The following is a 17,182-nucleotide window of genomic DNA, read 5'->3' on the forward strand; positions in this document are numbered from 1 at the left end:
TCTAACCATCTGAATGGCATTGTCAAGATTGGTATCGCGAAGCCATGTCTCTCTATATAAAAAAAGCCTGGGACAAGACAAGACTTTTTTCAAGAGATTTTTTCATGTCCCAAATGGTGCAGCCCACAAAATAAACAAAATGGTGCTGCAGAAAAATATGAAATTTTAGTACTGTTAAAAACACATTAAATAGGAAAACAAATGTAAGCATTAACTTTATTGGTTTGCTAAATCCTTTACTTGTACTAGCATAAGCTGATTAACATAAAATGTACACCTGGGCCCCTCAGCAGAGCAGATGCCTGCTCATCTCACTGTTACTTTTTGGAAATATCTTTTTTCAGCCACTAACCCTTTTGGGAATATGACAGTTACCCATACCAGGTGCTCTTAACACTATATTTTGATTAAAAAATTGCCAGTATTTTACAGGAATTAAGTATAATTTTTCTTAATAAAATGCTGTATTGAAAAATATATAGTATTATTGAGTTTTCATTGAATTATTAGGTGAATTTCAGAATTCACAGAGCTCCAACAAGAAGTAAGCTATTTTCTGTCAAAAGACAGCAACTTACTGTAAATTGTGTTTGGACTGGTCCGCAATACATTCTGGGACATTTTTAGTTTGCATATTTTTATAGTTTTTCACTTTTATGTATGGCAAGATGACAGTTAATAGTGACATTCTGGCTACAGGGACACTGATGGAAACTTGATTGATAACATACAAATAATAGAAGGTTTTCATTCACACAGAGAACCAGAGAAGCGAGGAATAAATTACCAGTTAGTGAGCTGGACATGAGGAGGACCTTAGGGACCTTCTAAACTCAACTAGAATAAATTTTGGGGAAGATAAGTGAATACACTATTAAAATACATTACATTAACTGTCTGCTTTCACAGTCAAAAAACTGGAATACAATAAATGGTGAAAACAATGATTTTTTAATTGATAAATGCATATAAATTTAGATTTTAGCAGCATTTAAGCTGTCAATATTAATTGCTTCGATGTTCAGCAGCCATACCATATGTGCTTCAGAACAGGTCATCCTTCTGAAGCTCATGTTCAGGCCCAGCCAGTACTTGGATGGGAGACCATATAGGAAAGCTTGGGTTGCTGCTGGAAGAGGTGTGGGTGAAGCCAGCATGGGGAACTTACCTTGTGGTCTGAATGTGGATCCCAATGCCCCAGTGCAGTAATGGGAACAATATGTTGTAAAAATGGTGCCATCCATCGGATGAGACGAAAAACAGGTCCTGACTCTCTGTGGTCATAAAAGATCCCTTGCCAACCTTTGTAAAGAGCAGAGGGTATCCCAATGTCACGGCTAAATTGCCCACTACAAACTAGTTATTCTGGCCAACTAATCATCCCTTGTCTGTAATTGGCTATGGTGGTGAGTGTACTGGTACAAAAATTGCTGCATCATCCAGGTTGATGTTAGACATTAGTAGTGGTTGAAGTGGCACCCACTCACTGAAGTGCTTTAAGTAGTGAGAAAAGTGCTATATAAATGTAAAGAATTACTAATATTATTATTAATGTGTAAGATTATTTTGATGTGTTACACTGACACAGAAAACTAATTTTGCATAAATTTTGTATATTTGCACTCTGCGGTGGGCTGTCGTCCTGCCTGGGGTTTGTTTCCTGCCTTGTGCCCTGTGCTGACTGAGACTGGATCCAGCAGACCCCCATGACCCTGTAGTTAGGATACAGCAGATTAGATAATTGATGGATGGATAGTATATTTGCATAAGGAACGTCCCATTGCAGTAAAACTGTAAATTATTCCTGATGGCCCCCACACTTTTGCATGGAGAGAAACAAATCTTAAAGATGGCTAGCAAATTAATTTTTCTATTTGTGCTGAGGGTTTTTTTTTTTTTGTTGTTATGAAAGTCGATTTATGTTTTTTTTTTGATAAAAGTTGCCTTGAAAACTTGCATATTGTAATCTTTCTAGTTGCTAATAAAAGGGTGTACTTTTGCTTAACATCTCGCTACAACAGTGTTTTCCGAATTACTACAGGCTAATACATTCCAAAAATATTTCTAGCAATCTAGGATTTTAAAAGAATGGTCTAAGATACAAGGTTCATATTAATAAAGATATAAAGTTTAAATCCATAAATAGCAGTCATTTAAGAGATGCAAATATTTCAACAAAAGACATTGTTTAAGATGTGATTTAGAGTCCAGCAGTCTGTAGGTCAATATGGTATGTTTAAAATGATTGTAATCAGTCTTAGTTTATGGAGGCTCTTTTTAATAAAAGGGAAATAGTCCATGTGTCCTGATTACCGGCTGTTTAATCAGTGTTAGTTGTAGGATATTCCTTCTGAGCCAAGTGGTTCTGTTTATAATTGCTTTAAATATCTGCAACATAGTTCAGGATTGTGAGTTTGAACATTTATTAAAAAAAGGCTTCATTATGTTTTCTATCACCATACACAATGATTCATTTCTAACTGTCTGTCATAAGTATTTTTAACTGCTTGTTAAAAGAAATAACTGCCTGTTTAAGTAATCTGGATGCTGCCAAACCTATGTGCTTCCCAATGAACTTCCTGCTATTAGATAAAATGAGGAATGGGTCTTAAATTACAATCAGGGTGCACACTATATAACATTGTTGAAGGCAATCTATATATATAAATCACTAAGGCAAGACACCCATGGAAAGCACGCCGGGTGTGTTTGTGGATTCACTAAGCCACCAACAAGTAAGACACCTATGGCGCACGCAGGGAGGAGCCACGCCCACCAACTCCAAGACCATTGGATACGACGACAACTTGCAGAGCCACGCCCACCAACTCCAAGACCATTGGATACGACGACAACTTGCAGAGCCACGCCCACCAACTCGGGCGCGACGACACAGAAAGAACGGCGTCATTTATATTCGTCTGTCGTAGAGGCCTCGTGTACCTACGAGCCACCTTGACTGTTCATAGAGGCATGTTTCTTGCGGAAGTGAGTCGCCATATGCAGCGTGTAAAACAGTTTGCGAGGGGTATCCCATGGGAACCTTAAAACAATCCTTTACAACTGAGGTTAAAACACAATGAAGTAAGCAGTCTTCAAAAAACGTGTTTTCGGTTACGATGCACGACCGCGTGCACCATAGCAAACTGTTTTACACACTACATACAGCAATTCACATCCGTGACAAACATGTGTCTTCTTCACTCACGGACAATTATATGTTGCTCTCTCCAGAGTTTCATCTTTTCATTCACTTTCTGTTGTACCCTCAAACCCTCCCTTTTTAGACAACTGTGTCTTTCCAGAAGTGTTCAACCATCAATAAATAATTATGCAGCGTTTGTTATGCCGCGGGTTCACTATTGTGTTGTATTTTGCTCTCTCCAGAGTTCCATCTTTTCATTCACTTGTATTCTCACACCAACCCGTTTTAGGCAACCGTGTCTTTCCAGAAGTGTTTAGCATGCAATAAAAAATTATGCATGAGATTGAGCGTGTGTCTACCCGGGCAAGAGAGGCGTGGGTAAGCCGTTGAATCCCATTCGGGCTGCAAACCGTGGAATTCCCACTAAGTGCGACTCATACGCTCCCACTGGTTGCGTCCCTACCCTTTGTGCACACCCCCCTCCCACCTTGCTACTACCGTGGTCGGGTGTCTTGGTGGATTATAAATAGAAAAGCAGCCAAAACCGCACAGAGCAATGAAACGTCTACGTGAGTCACAGGTGCAAAGACGACAACGACTCAAGTGACGAGTTGGAGGTGGGCACAAGAGCGGGCAGTGCACACTGAACGAGAAATCAGCAGACTAGCATGACGGAGGGAGCTGAATGGACGTCCTTCTCTCCTCCTGTTCCACACTCTGCGACTGAGTGCCGTGCACTACCATCCCTCCGTCTGGCAGGAGAAGGCGTTTTCAGTCACGGACGATTGTGTGTTGGTTCGTTCCGTGCATTGTTACAGTGTTGCTTTTCTTAAACCCTCTGATCTCCCATTTCAATTCAAATGCCTCAAATTTCCAGTAAGGCTCTGCTTCGCGATGACAATTAATAAATCTCAGGGACACACCCTACAAAAGGTTGCCATTGATTTGAGGCAACATTTCTTTCCTCCTGGACAAAACTATATGTTGCATTCTCAAAAGTAATCTCAGTGCACAGCTTGGTCATATTACAACCGGACTGCTGAACTGACAACGTGGTATACAAAGAGATCCTTAACAGATAGTTATTGGTATATTTTCCCTCAGTTTAAAAAGGTTTTCTTTTCTTCTTAATAAAAATTTAAAAGCAGTTCTTTGTCGCTGCGAAGCATGGGGATTTTGCTATATACAGTATATATATATATATGTAGATATATATGTATGTATGTATGTATGTATGTATGTGTGTATATTTATATGTAGATATGTACAGTATTTCTGAGCAAGTCATGTCACCTGCCAATACTCCCACTGAAAACATATATGTATAAATCTGTCAGATATCCTGAATTTATAAATTGTCTTTGTAAAGGCTTTAGCCAAATAAGCAATGTTAATAATAAAATACCAACACTGAATTATGATGTTTTGTTCAATTTTCTGTAATTATGAAAATTGTTTTAGAGCTGTGTTGCTGAGACTGCAATACTTTCTGACATATTTAAAACACATTTTTTAATGCAAAAATCTACATTTGACCCATGATTCTTTGTACATTAAATCAATTTTGAACAATTATACTATATGTCACTGCAAAATGGAGATTTAGACGAATAATCTAAATTAAGCAACAGATGCAAAAATGGTTTGGGAATTGAATACAGGTCCAGATAAACTTCAATGGGAGCCATGTTTCAAAAATGCACAAAGTCCTCCTTTAATCAAGGAATAGAGGAGATTGTTTTGAAACAATGGGTTTAGTATCTAACACTCAGCTAGCCACACTAGATGTAAGTTAGCTTTTATGAACAAATATAACTTGACTTGACTTAATGTGATTATATACAAAAAAGCTTAAGTAAAATTACAAGTGAGATGCTTCAGTACAACAATTGACAGCTTTTCATTCTGGAAAGGAAAGAAAACAAGATTTATTGTTTCATATAAAGAAGCAGGAGATACTTTTTCAACTAGCTATATGAGAAAAAAATCTTAGTGTTTATGCCATCTATATAACTAAAAAACACTCTATTGGAAAGTCTGGTTGTCAAGATTAATACCAGGAAAAGGGGACTTAAAGGTTTATGCTGCACACCCAAAACTCCTGTGGGGCAGAGTCTTTCCAGAGTTGAGAGACAGAGGACATCAAACTGGAAGCAGGATAGTTCCTGCAGAAACTAATGTGGGAGCAACAAAAGCAGTTAGAGGACTTTAAGCCTATGCAGGGTGCCCCAGAAGCATCACTACAAGGAGAAAAAAGGAAGCATGCAAGGTTCCTCCAGGATACTAAAGGACTTATATTCATCAGACAGCAAGTGCATCTGACCCAACTCTACTAGAGGAAGTGACGATATGACGAGTTGGCCCTGGTTGGTACCATGTGCTGCACCCATCAGTTTAGAAGGTGTACCAATTTCATCTCACACTTTCATGTTGTAATGTTTCTGGTGCCATCTTGTCAACTAATCTTCTTTCAACCAACTTAAGTTTCTTCACGACTCTTGAGTTTATTAAAACACAGATCCTAATACAGTGTTTAAATACTGTAAGTATTATTTTTTCAAGTGTGCAGAGTTCATATTTAATTATTATTACTCTTTAGTTCTACAAAAAGAATGTAACTCATGTTTGCACTGCTGCTGTAAACCTGCCTTTAATTGTTTAGCAGAAATTAAGAAGGATCATTATCATCACCGGGACAAAGTAGTAGAGCAAATTAAATGAGATGCTAGCAACCAAACTCATTACAGTATATTTTGTTCTCTTTCCAGTTTTGGATAGAGTATAAGTTGTCAGATATAAGTTTATGTTCAGTAAAATCCTCTTACTACTTTTGTTTTTTGACATTTTAGGTGATTGAAAAAAATGCTGATCCCGAAATGACCCTGTTGACCTATTTAAGAAGAAAACGTATCCTTATGAAAGACATCACAAAGTACACCAGAGACTGAATAGTCTTTCATTTCTAATGTGTTCTACACTTTGTTTTTCAAAACAGTTGTCCTGGTGTAGCCTGCCAGTGAATAAAAAGTGACCAGGTCAGAAAATAAAAAGGACAATAAAGGAAAGTGAAATTGTGTGTATATAGTAGAAATATAGCATGTAGCGGTATAGCATGAAAATTAATTAATAGCATTGGGTTTTTGTGATTCGCAATTCAAGATCCTTTCCTTTTTCTTTTTTTTGATTATCCTAATATCAAGCAGACCCTCCTGAGATTGGAACAGGAATTTGAGTGGATTTTCATCACCAATGACAAACCTGGTAAAGGGTCTGTCATATTTTGCCATTAATATTTTGACTGAGCCATGGTCTACTATTTAAGTGCCTATTAATGTACACCCTTGGTTCTAGTTTCTTTTGATCCCCTGTTTCTATTGTTTTTTTCTTTTTCTTTGGAATTTCATACCTTTAATTGCCTTACTTCATTAAACAGTAACAATTTACCTAACCCTTTTTCTTTGTTTTGATTGCTCCTACACTGATTCCTGCACTTGATGCTATCTTAGGTTCCCAAGTAATTAAATATCTGCTACTATTGATCCCTAAGATGACATGCCCCGACAACAATTTTTGATTGGTCAACAGTGCAAAGACCAACATGCTAATGACTGTACTAATGTTGGCATGAGAATGATCCATAAGTACTCACATATTGTACAGTAGATCCAAATGAACAGAACATGGTCATGTATGATTGGAAAAAACATTGATGGAAAACAAAAGAACAGTCCTAGTTGGAGCAGCAAAAAATATTTATAGAGTATGATCATTATTTTAATTCAAACCTGCAACTAAGCATTGAGGTAGATCCAGCATATACTGTATAAATCCTTATTGTGCTGAAATCCATTATTTCCTCTGTTACCACTAAACATGTTTTCATTGTGAAATATCCAACTATTTAAATACATTTTACCCTTAATCTATGATTTCATTAGTTGGCCTGACTGGATCTAAGCTTGGATGTGGTGAAGGAGGCTGTGGAGCCTGTACGGTGATGGTTTCCAGATATAACCCTTCACAAGAGAAGATTGTGTATCCCTTTTTCAAAAGATCAGTTTTGGTCATGCTTGCTCACTACATAACTCTAGCTGTTGTGTTCAGAATTTGTTTGTCAGCAGTATCGTCTGTATTAAGCTCAACTGGCTTAAATATATAACCTTGCCTTCAACTCATTCATGAACACATTAAAATATATAATTAGAATGCTTCCATCATGTTACATTTAAGTACAAAATTAAAAAGAAATGAAATTAAATTGTAACAAATTACACAGTTTGTTCATGTATACAATATTGTTCTAAATCAATTTAACATGTAATTATTTTTTAACCTAATATTTATAAATATATGGAAAGAAAACAAAAACACATAAATTGATTTACATATAACTTCTCTATTTTTTGTCACTTCTTATTTCTTTTGATTATTTGGTGTCCCATCGTTTGTGCATTTTTCTGATGTGTCCCTATGAATCATCCAGCAGTTGTATGCATTCATACTGATATCCCAACATCCCGGGTGCATTTTGTTCCATGTTCTTGACATATTTGATGAACTGTTTCACCCTGCTTTTCACTCACAACCCCAAGAATTTTCAGGGAATATTTCAAAATGCAAATCCTAGAAGTAAACTTTGAGACTCCTGTTACATCTGTAGGATTTTTTGATTGATTAATAATCAATAAGATGGCCAGCCAGCCATTATAATGTGGAATTTAAAAATACATTTTAACTTGGTTAATTAATTATCAGTTTTGCCTTTGGCAATTCTGGTATTTAATCAAATAATTCGGCAAGGCTCCTACTTTATTTACCTTATCTTTGCCTGTTGTAGGAGGCAGGGCCCTGGCCTTTAGACGTATGTCAAGGTAACTGAAACCCACTCATTTTAAGAAGCAAATGAATGCAATTTATTGTGAAACACAAGGGTTATAAAAGTATAATAAATTAATATATATATTGGCATATACAGTAAGACTAGACACAGACACACTAGACAGAGAAACATAACATATAGGCTGAATGCATACTGGTATTTAGAGTCCTACTGTATCTTGGCACAGATACATAGTTTTATGATCCCAAGTCTTTATGTATGATGTCTGCTGTTGTATGGATATGTTGAATTGCTGTTGCTCCCGGTTCAAATTGAAGATTCTTCATGTTTTGGAGAGCACTTGTTCTCTTTGCTGCATGATTCTTGTCAGTGCTCCTGCTGCTTCCTCTGTCTGCCTACTGCTGCTTCATAGGGAAAGGCATTAGTCTTTCTAGCACAAGACTTGAAGTAATTGCTTCTTCTAAGCAAACAGTGCTCAGTGTTTAGTTTGGAAAACTGGATCTCAGCTCTCAGTATCACAAAGAGAAGAGAGTTTAATCTTTTCAGCTACACAAGGAGAAGGTGGCTCATAACTGTCGGTTCAGAGATCAGAATTCAGATGTTTTCAGTCATTTTTGAGAGTTCCCCATCCCTGAAAGAATCCCAGAGAGGGTGTCCCGAAAGAAAACCCAGGAAGTGCAGTGATTGTCCAGTGAATATCCCGGAGATAGAGTCATCAGGATGGTTAGAGAGATTTAAAGGAAGGTTGAACCTTCTCTGGATTTAATTAACCTCCGGTTATAATATCAGTGTCTTCTAATAGGTGGGTTCTTCTGTCCATCTTAGTTGTCATTCCTTGAATTACTGGTCTTCATCCTTGCTTGAGTCCATTTCACACCTTCTGGCTCAAGAGGTCTGCAGAGGGGCCCCCAGGGAGATGTCTGGTCACCTCTGATTAAAACCTGTGTTATCAGATTAAGTCCAGGCACATCCTACTACAAGCTGGAGTTTTGTCTTTTAGGTTGAAATGCATGTGGGGGTTTTCTGCAGCTGGATTCCTGTATTCTTTTTAAATCTGTTTTCTTAACAGGTCTAGTGTGCCACGAAAACCTAACAGAATAGGCAATGCCCATTTTTTTCTTACAAAAGCCAATTATTTAAACTTAACTAATGTATTTTATCACATTCTTCATACTTTAAATTTTTGTTGTTAACCAAAAACTTTTTTTATTACCCACGCCTGTATTTCCCAGTTGTTCATCATACCCTTTAATTCAGCCTTACACAAACCCAGAAACCTTTGGCACAAATACATAAAACAGGCTACATCTTTTTACAGGGGTGAGACAAACCATGTCTTTAAACCAAACTTAATATGAAGTGGTGGTAACAGCACTTTATCTTGATCCACCAAGGTAGATCTGATGATGTTTGTGGCACCAAGCATAGCTTTTTTAATTGACTATTCCTTCTGAATCCAATCTAAATTTTGGGCTCTTCTGTGTTATTCACAGAAAAAACATTTTTTATGCCCTCACTGCTAACCTATTAAGATTAAGATTCACAGATCTTTCAGGTACCTGTACCTGCATATGAATCAACAGTGCTTATTGTAGTTCATTTTCTTGAGAAGCCTTAAATATAAATTTTAATATTAGAAAAGGTTAAATTCCAGAACATTAGTATTAAAGTATTGATATTTAAAAAATTATAGTGCAAAAACAATAAAAAAAACTGTGATTAATAGCTGAAAATGTGTTTTGTAAAACACTGCTACATGATAGAAAAAAATTGTTTTCATGTTTGAATTCAAATTCAAAAATATATAAAAATCACATGAAGTAATGAAAAAATTTTTTCAGTGTATACCTTTATAATATCTATGCCCAGCAGGGACCATTATGTTCAGGGAAAGGTCTGTGGAAAGGTCATTCTACTTACAATGCCACCTCAAAGCCACAGCGAGAGCAAAAAACAATCACAACACAAATAATAATTTTGTACTGACTATATTCATTCAAGACAGTCCAAAACATGCTCTGCCAGGAGACACAAATGAATATCAGCAGGAAAAGTATTTTTGTAGGGACCAGGATGCTTTTTATGTTTTTGTATTGGCTTCATTCCTTTTAGTGTACTGGCCATTATGTAATCCAGGTGCTCAAAGTGTGTCGGGGTTTCAGTTGTGGGGGATTGTCAATGCCAGAGTGCAGTCAGACATTTTTAATAACTTTAAGGTAATGCTTTTTTTTTAGAAAAAACAATCAGTGTATTGGCAACCCCCCAATTTCAGAAATCTTTGGAAACAAAGAAAATTTCTCAGTAATTCAGTATTTCATTATCTCAGTATTTTCTCCTGATAGAACCAAACAAATAATTTTTCACAGACTTACGAAGCATATAATGAAAACAAAAGCAAAAATATATCAATAAAGAGAAAAGGCAAAATAATAATAAAAAGTGGAAATAATATATATATATACAGTATATGAAACAGTAGTAATTCATATACAGGTTATGCATATGAAAACAAAGCTTATTGAATGTAAACATCAAACCAACACACTAATTATTGATGGTACTTTAGTGTTGCCTACAATGTCATATTGCAGGTTTCCTGGTAATTCACACCGTTATTATCAGGGCTTTGACCATGCTTTCCTTACTTGATGCTACCATTTGGTCAGTTTCTCAGTTTTACCTCTTTTTACTACCTTTAACTCACCTTTTAAAAATTACATAAGAATGCTTGCTATGAGAACTTTGGCCCACGTTTACTGCTCCAATTTTCAATATGTCTGACATAGAGTAGGTGCAGATGAATATATAAGCTATCCTAGTTTGTATCCTAGGGCCAAAATTAACATAGAGGGTTCTATGTCAGATAAAAAATAAACAGAAAAGGCATTGAGTTAATTTATACAATGGCAGTTCTACAATATCTGAGTAAAAGGAAACACTACCCTCAGGGATGGCCTAACAACACAGTTACCTAATTACAAGTCTGTGGGCTGTGCTGGTTGCCACAAACTATGAGCAAGGATGAACAAGTGAGGTAATGAGCACAAAAGAAACAGTGAAGGAGATAGAGAAATGCGACATGAATGATTCACATATCATCTGTAGTGCACCTGACCAATCATGATTATTCTAATCTATATTTTGAGAAGAAACAAGAAATTTTGCTATTAATCTGAACATTTCAGTTGTCACACACGTGTGTTTAGGAGGCAACTAAGGGGTTCGAATACATGTAATTCCACGCCGGACCAGGGGGTGGTGAAGTGCACTTATTCTCTCTCTCGATCTCTTACAGACTATTCTAGGGAAATCCCACCTGGCTCTGGGGCAGCCAACAACGTCACTTCCAGTTCCGGTCCTGATGACATCACTTCCTTTAATAGCCTTTAAAGCTGCCATCTTGTTAATACTGAGTCAGTTCTGTTTTGGACTGAGTCATGTGAACATGGATTTAATTATTAAGAAGTTTTGCAGCCGGGAACAATGATACGGGTGGCTGCCGCAAACCTTTGCAATGTCTTGTGGTCATTATTGTTACAGTGGCGTAGCTGGCAGGATGGAAACAACCCAGAAGAAAATGAGACCGGACCTGAATCATGACCAGGTGGGAGAGTACCTGGGCCAACCTTCCCGGGGTTGCGCCTTGGATTTCGGAAAGAACCAGTGCAGACTCTGCTCTCTTTGTCTAGTTCTGGGCAACACAAATTAAATAGGGAGAGTGTCAATGGGACACACAGACATGGGCTGGTCTCTACGGGGGAAGTGAAAGGGACTTATTATGCTCTCTTGGAGGAGAGAGCTGTCATCCCCACAGGGACCAAGGCCCCAAAACAAGATGGGGATTCCCCAGACCAGCAGATGAAGTCTTTGCAAGCTTGGAAGATAGATCCTAAGAGATCTACTCAAGAGGAAGTTGAGGCTCTATGGGAAAAAGTGACAGGTTGGTTAAAACCCTCAGAGTATACTATGTACCAAATAGTGCAAAAAGTAACCTGCTACTTAGTAATGTACAACCTTCCCGACCATTTCACCCAGCCGGTCTGGGAAGATTTTGCTAATGTAAACGAGCTCATGGAGCTCATAGAGACATCTAGGACAGTCCCGCAATTTGAGAGAGCAGAACGGTCCTTTAGCGGATGCTGTGGAGATTATGTCCCTCCTCATCTGCCCCCTCGGCATAAACCAGAGTTTGTACCAGATTCCCCAATTCTGTGGGCGTGAACCTTCTTTGGGAGTAAGGTGGAATGTAAATGGAAAGAGGGGGGCGAATTGTGTGCACTTTCAAACCCTTTGTTAATGGCTCATACGGGAGAGGTCATCGTCAACGGATTTAAAGTGAAAGCCCTTTTTGATTCAGGCAGCAACATTTCAATTGTTGATTGCCAGTATGTTGTTATGGTGTATGAAATCTGTACATTTTGGTTACCATTATATTTTGTTCGAGACAAGACAACAGATGAGCTAAGAAAAATCAAAGCAGGTTTTCTTCCCTTACACCTTACTTTTATAACAGTTGTTCGCAGCTTAGTGCGAATTTGGTATTACAGCCTGGGAAAGGATGCTGAGCTATGCTGTGACGATGTGGGTTCTGGCTCCACACTCCCTTCTGATATTTGGAAGCACTTGAACCCAACACCGTCGATAATGAAACCGAGTGAGCTAGTCAGTGAAGGCAAATAAACAATTCGAGCAAGGGGTGGTGACAAAAAAAATGCATCAGTGCTTTTATTAAAAGAAACAATCAAAACAGTGTTCCATAAATAGTGCAGTACTCCAAATGTTTCATTAAATAAATAATCCAATAAAAGAACGTAGAGGTAAAACCAATAAATAGAAAAAAACAATCCTTTAAAACCAGAGGTAAAATCTTCTCATGGAAGCAGTCTTAAAAACAACAAACAAGCTCGGTGCTTCTTTTCTGTTAGCGTCTCCCCTGCTTATCCCGTTTGGGCTTAGCAGTAGGCAAGACGCTCTCTGCAGCTGCCCTCCTCTACACACTCGAGACTGGAGACCTTCCGATCCCTGGCTCTGGTATGGCACTCATCCCAGCCTCAGAGACTTGATTACCCCAATGGCCAGGACGCACACACTGGGGACTCCACCACCAAGCCTCCCGACTTCCGCTGCCTTTCCACGGCCTCTCTGTGGCCAGTCGCCTTCCCTTGGTCACTCCCGCTACATAATCGCTCAGTGGGAGCGACATCTAACTCACACGTCTGGGTGTAGGCCCAACACCCCAGGCCCTCGCAGCTGTCCGTGAGCGCTCGTTCGCTTGCTCTCTCTCCCTTTTCACCGACCTGCTTCCTCTCCTGCTCCCAGTAACCTCCGTCCTCTTTCTTTTGTTTCTTTTTTTTCATTTTTCCATCCCTCACAACCGACTCGCGCCTCTTTTTAAAATGACGAGGGGCCATCACAGCTGTAGCATTAGCCACGGGAGCAATCACGGATGTGGGCAGTTCCTCACCTGTGCACTACGTGAGAAACGCCCACATCGCTGACTGCCCCGCGGCTCGCTACAACAACGCCCCCCTCACGAAGCCGCCTCGGGTGCGGTGATTATTTATTTAAAATGAATGGCCTTTGCTCAACGAGCTGTGGACCCATAACACCACACATGCCTCAGGTTATTGATTACTTTATGGATGGACATCTGGGACAACAATTTGGTTTATAACCTGGGAGAGGAAGACTACGCCATGCCTAATTATTTTACAGCCTGGGAAAGGAAGATCTACTGACACCTCAGAGAACATTAAAGGTTTTACGGACAGTGAATTCATTCATCAACCATTTTGACAGCCAGCCAATCAGGTGCATGTGTTGTGAAAACAAGGCATGACATTTCATAATAAATATGCCTTGGTTTGAAAGCAACGTTAGAAGGAGAAGAGAAGAAGAGAACAAAGAGAAAAAGAAATCACAGAAGGAGAAGAAGAGGAACGGATGAAGACACCACTGGTCGTCAGAAAGGCATCATGAACATCGATTGCTAAATCAAACGCCTCCCTAGGACATTCATCCTTGTCATCTGTAACTTCTTCGTAAGCTTTTTCTAAAGACTATATATATTCAGGCTTTCCTATCAGTACCTATTCTCTACTATTCTTTTGTTCCAGTGGTGGTATTATTATTCTTGTAATAAATACCATGCTGCTTTTAACTTTCAATGCTTTGTCTTAATGTCTAGAGTGGTTGAATTAATAAGGTAGATTTCTAAGAGCACCTAGAGCAGCTGGAGATTTTGCCATTAGTTCTGTGCTGCGAGGTTTTAAGGCTGAGAGTGAGGCCGCCACTCAATAGTTACGGACAGTACGAGAAGAATGTATTCTTGGCTGATAAAATGGCCTATAGTCAAGGACACTGAGTCTTTGTATGTTTTAATATTTTCTTGGAAATCAAAAGTAATATTTAGGTCTGAGGTCTATTTGAAACATCGTATGTTGTTCATGCCGATAATAGGTAAGTCTCTTGAAGTGCTGAGTGACAGGCTGTGTTATGCGCTTGCATGGTTTAAAGTGCTAGAGGTTAATCAGTGTGTGTGTGTCATTCATTGGACACTGTTGTGGTTAGGGTCTGTGTATATGCGTATAGCTATGTATGTGTGTGTTCATCTTAAAGTGCAACAGTAGACCAACCCGATAACGAACTTGACGAGAACACTTACCCTTGAGGAAACAGGTAAAGGGCAAGTAGAGGGAAATACCACGATAATACATATGTACTACCACAGCAGTGGATAAAAACAAAGACCAATATAACCTGTATACACAGGGATATCCAGTTCTATAAATCTGCCCGATGTTTAATTAGCCAGGGAGGATCAGTTAAGAAAATCACCGTAGCGGTCCTCCCAAATCCACCTTTCGCTGTGATTCTCGGGTGGGACTGGTCTGATAATAAAAGCGGCGAAGTACTGACCTTTCCTAAAATGAAATTGGGCCTAGTAACAGACGGGAATCCTCCATCGCAGGTTGTCTCCACAAAGTGTATTCAGCTGGCAGTGAGACATAGGAGGGGCCAAGAGGAGGATGAAGAGCTTACCGGGCCGTCACAGACTGTTACATCATCTGTCCGCATCTCGGTGGAACGGGATGACTCTCCGTCTCTCGAGGTCAGACCTGACCCTCTCTTGTATTTAAATTTCCAATTTAAACAAATACCGGCCTCGTTTAAACAGGAATGATGGATTGATGATTCCCTTAAATTTGCTAAGAAAGCAGTTGTCCTAGTCAATGGCCAACACACTCATCAACCCATGCCACAGGGGCCCCACTTTGTAATTGAAAATGAGTTATCATATCGGGTTAGTGAACTCGAGGGGGGGTGCAGAAGCTGTTGTTAATCCCGCAAACTTTCCAGTGGAAGGTTTGTGAGTTAGCACACACCCACCTCCTAGGAGGCCACCTGGGCACCGAACAAACTTTAGAGCATATCAAGCTCCAATTTTATTGGCCGGGAATTAACAAGGAGGATCATCGCTTCTGTATCTTGTGTCCTGAGTGTCAGCTGCGGCAAATTCCTAGGAAGGACTGTGCTCCTCATGTTCCTCTTCCCTTAATAGTTGTCCCAATCGAAAGAATAAGGGTCGATATAGTGGGACCCCTGGAACCCTCGGCCCAAGGACATAAATATATATTAGTCTTTGTGGATTATGCAACCCGATATCCAGAAGCTGTTCTGTTGCGCGCAGCTAAATCTAAAGCCATCGCACGGGAACTAGTAGGGGTATTTGCGCGTGTTGGAATTCCAAAAGAAGTCCTTATGGACAAATGGACACTGTTTACCTCAAAGACGTTCAAGGAAACTGCTAAGTTACTTAAAATGAAGCACTTAAAGACCGCGGTGTATCATCCTCAAACCGATTGTCTAGTGGAGAGATTTAATCAGACTCTCAAACAGATGCTTTGCAAGGTGGTCAGCGGGGATCGAAGGAATTGGGATAAACTCCCCGTACTATTTGCCTACCGGGAAGTCCCCCAAGCCTTGACGGGGTTCTCACCCTTTGAATTATTATATGGACGACAACCCCCATTGGCAAGGACAGTACGAAGTTAAGGAGAGGAAAGGGCTCGTCTACTCTTTGGTGAAACAACCCAATCGTCAGCCGAACAAGCAGATATATCATGTGAATCTGCTGAAACCGTGGAAAGAAAGGGACCCTGATCCCTCCTCTGGCCAGCCCCGCTCATTCTTTTCTCGGACCAACACACTTAACTTCGACCCTAATCTGAGTACCCAACAGAGGCAAGAGCTCGAAGCAGTTATCTTGTCCGTCCAGGAGGTGGTTGATGAAAAACCTGGAAGGACCTCTCTGATTGGCCATGACATTGTGACCGAATCCAGGGTTATAGTCCGAGAACGCCCCTATCGGCTTCCCGAGGCAAAGAAGGCAGAAGTGGAACTTGAAATCAAGCGCATGCGAGACTTAGGAGTCATAGAGGAAAGTTATAGTCTCTGGTCCAGCCCAATAGTCTTGGTTAGTAAGCCTGACGGAAGTTGGAGGTTTTGCAATGACTTCTGCTGACTTAATCAAGTTTCACAATTTGATGCTTATCCTATGCCTCAAGTGGATGACCTCCTTGAGAGGCTTGGACAGGCTGAATTTTTGACCATACTTGACATGACCAAGGGGTACTGGCAGGTTCCTTTAACAGACTCCGCAAAGGTTAAAACCGCGTTTAGCACCACTAGCGGGCACTGGCAGTATCGTGTACTTCCATTTGGGCTACATGGGGCTCCAGCGACTTTCCAGAGTCTGGTGGACAAAGTGCTCCGACCCCATAACACGTATAATGCTGCCTACCTGGATGACGTCGTCATTTATTTCAGCACATGGAAGTAACACCTACAGCATGTCCGAACGGTATTACGGACACTGGGTAAGGCCGGTCTTCAAATCAATCCAAAAAAATGTTTTTTTGAGTTGAAAGAAGCCAAATACTTCGGCTACCTGGTGAGTCGTGGCACTGTAAAGCCATAGTGCTCTAAAATAGATGCCATTTTGAAATGGCCCCGTCCGCAAACCAAGCGGCCATGTCCAAGCATTTCTCGGTCTAGCTGGGTACGACCGCTTGTTTGTGCCACGCTTTTCAGAGAGAGTTGCGCCCTTGGGTGATTTAACAAAGAACAGTGCTCCTAACATTGTGGTATGGATTGATACGACGGAAGCTGCATTCAGTGACTTAAAAAAGGCCCTG

The 17,182-nt window shown here is 39.8% G+C and overlaps 1 protein-coding gene across 1 annotated transcript in view; it reads left to right on the top strand.

The window, feature by feature from the left end:
- xdh (xanthine dehydrogenase) overlaps positions 1-17,182 on the top strand; it is a 254,547-nt gene that overhangs the window by 4,441 nt on the left and 232,924 nt on the right. The window contains exons 2-3 of the mRNA XM_039748282.1: positions 5,995-6,052; positions 7,084-7,180. Of these exons, the coding sequence (XP_039604216.1) occupies positions 5,995-6,052; positions 7,084-7,180 (155 nt within the window). The remainder of the gene's footprint in view (positions 1-5,994; positions 6,053-7,083; positions 7,181-17,182) is intronic.

Source organism: Polypterus senegalus, chromosome 3, assembly GCF_016835505.1.
Source record: "Polypterus senegalus isolate Bchr_013 chromosome 3, ASM1683550v1, whole genome shotgun sequence".
Classification (NCBI taxonomy): Eukaryota; Metazoa; Chordata; class Cladistia; order Polypteriformes; family Polypteridae; genus Polypterus; species Polypterus senegalus.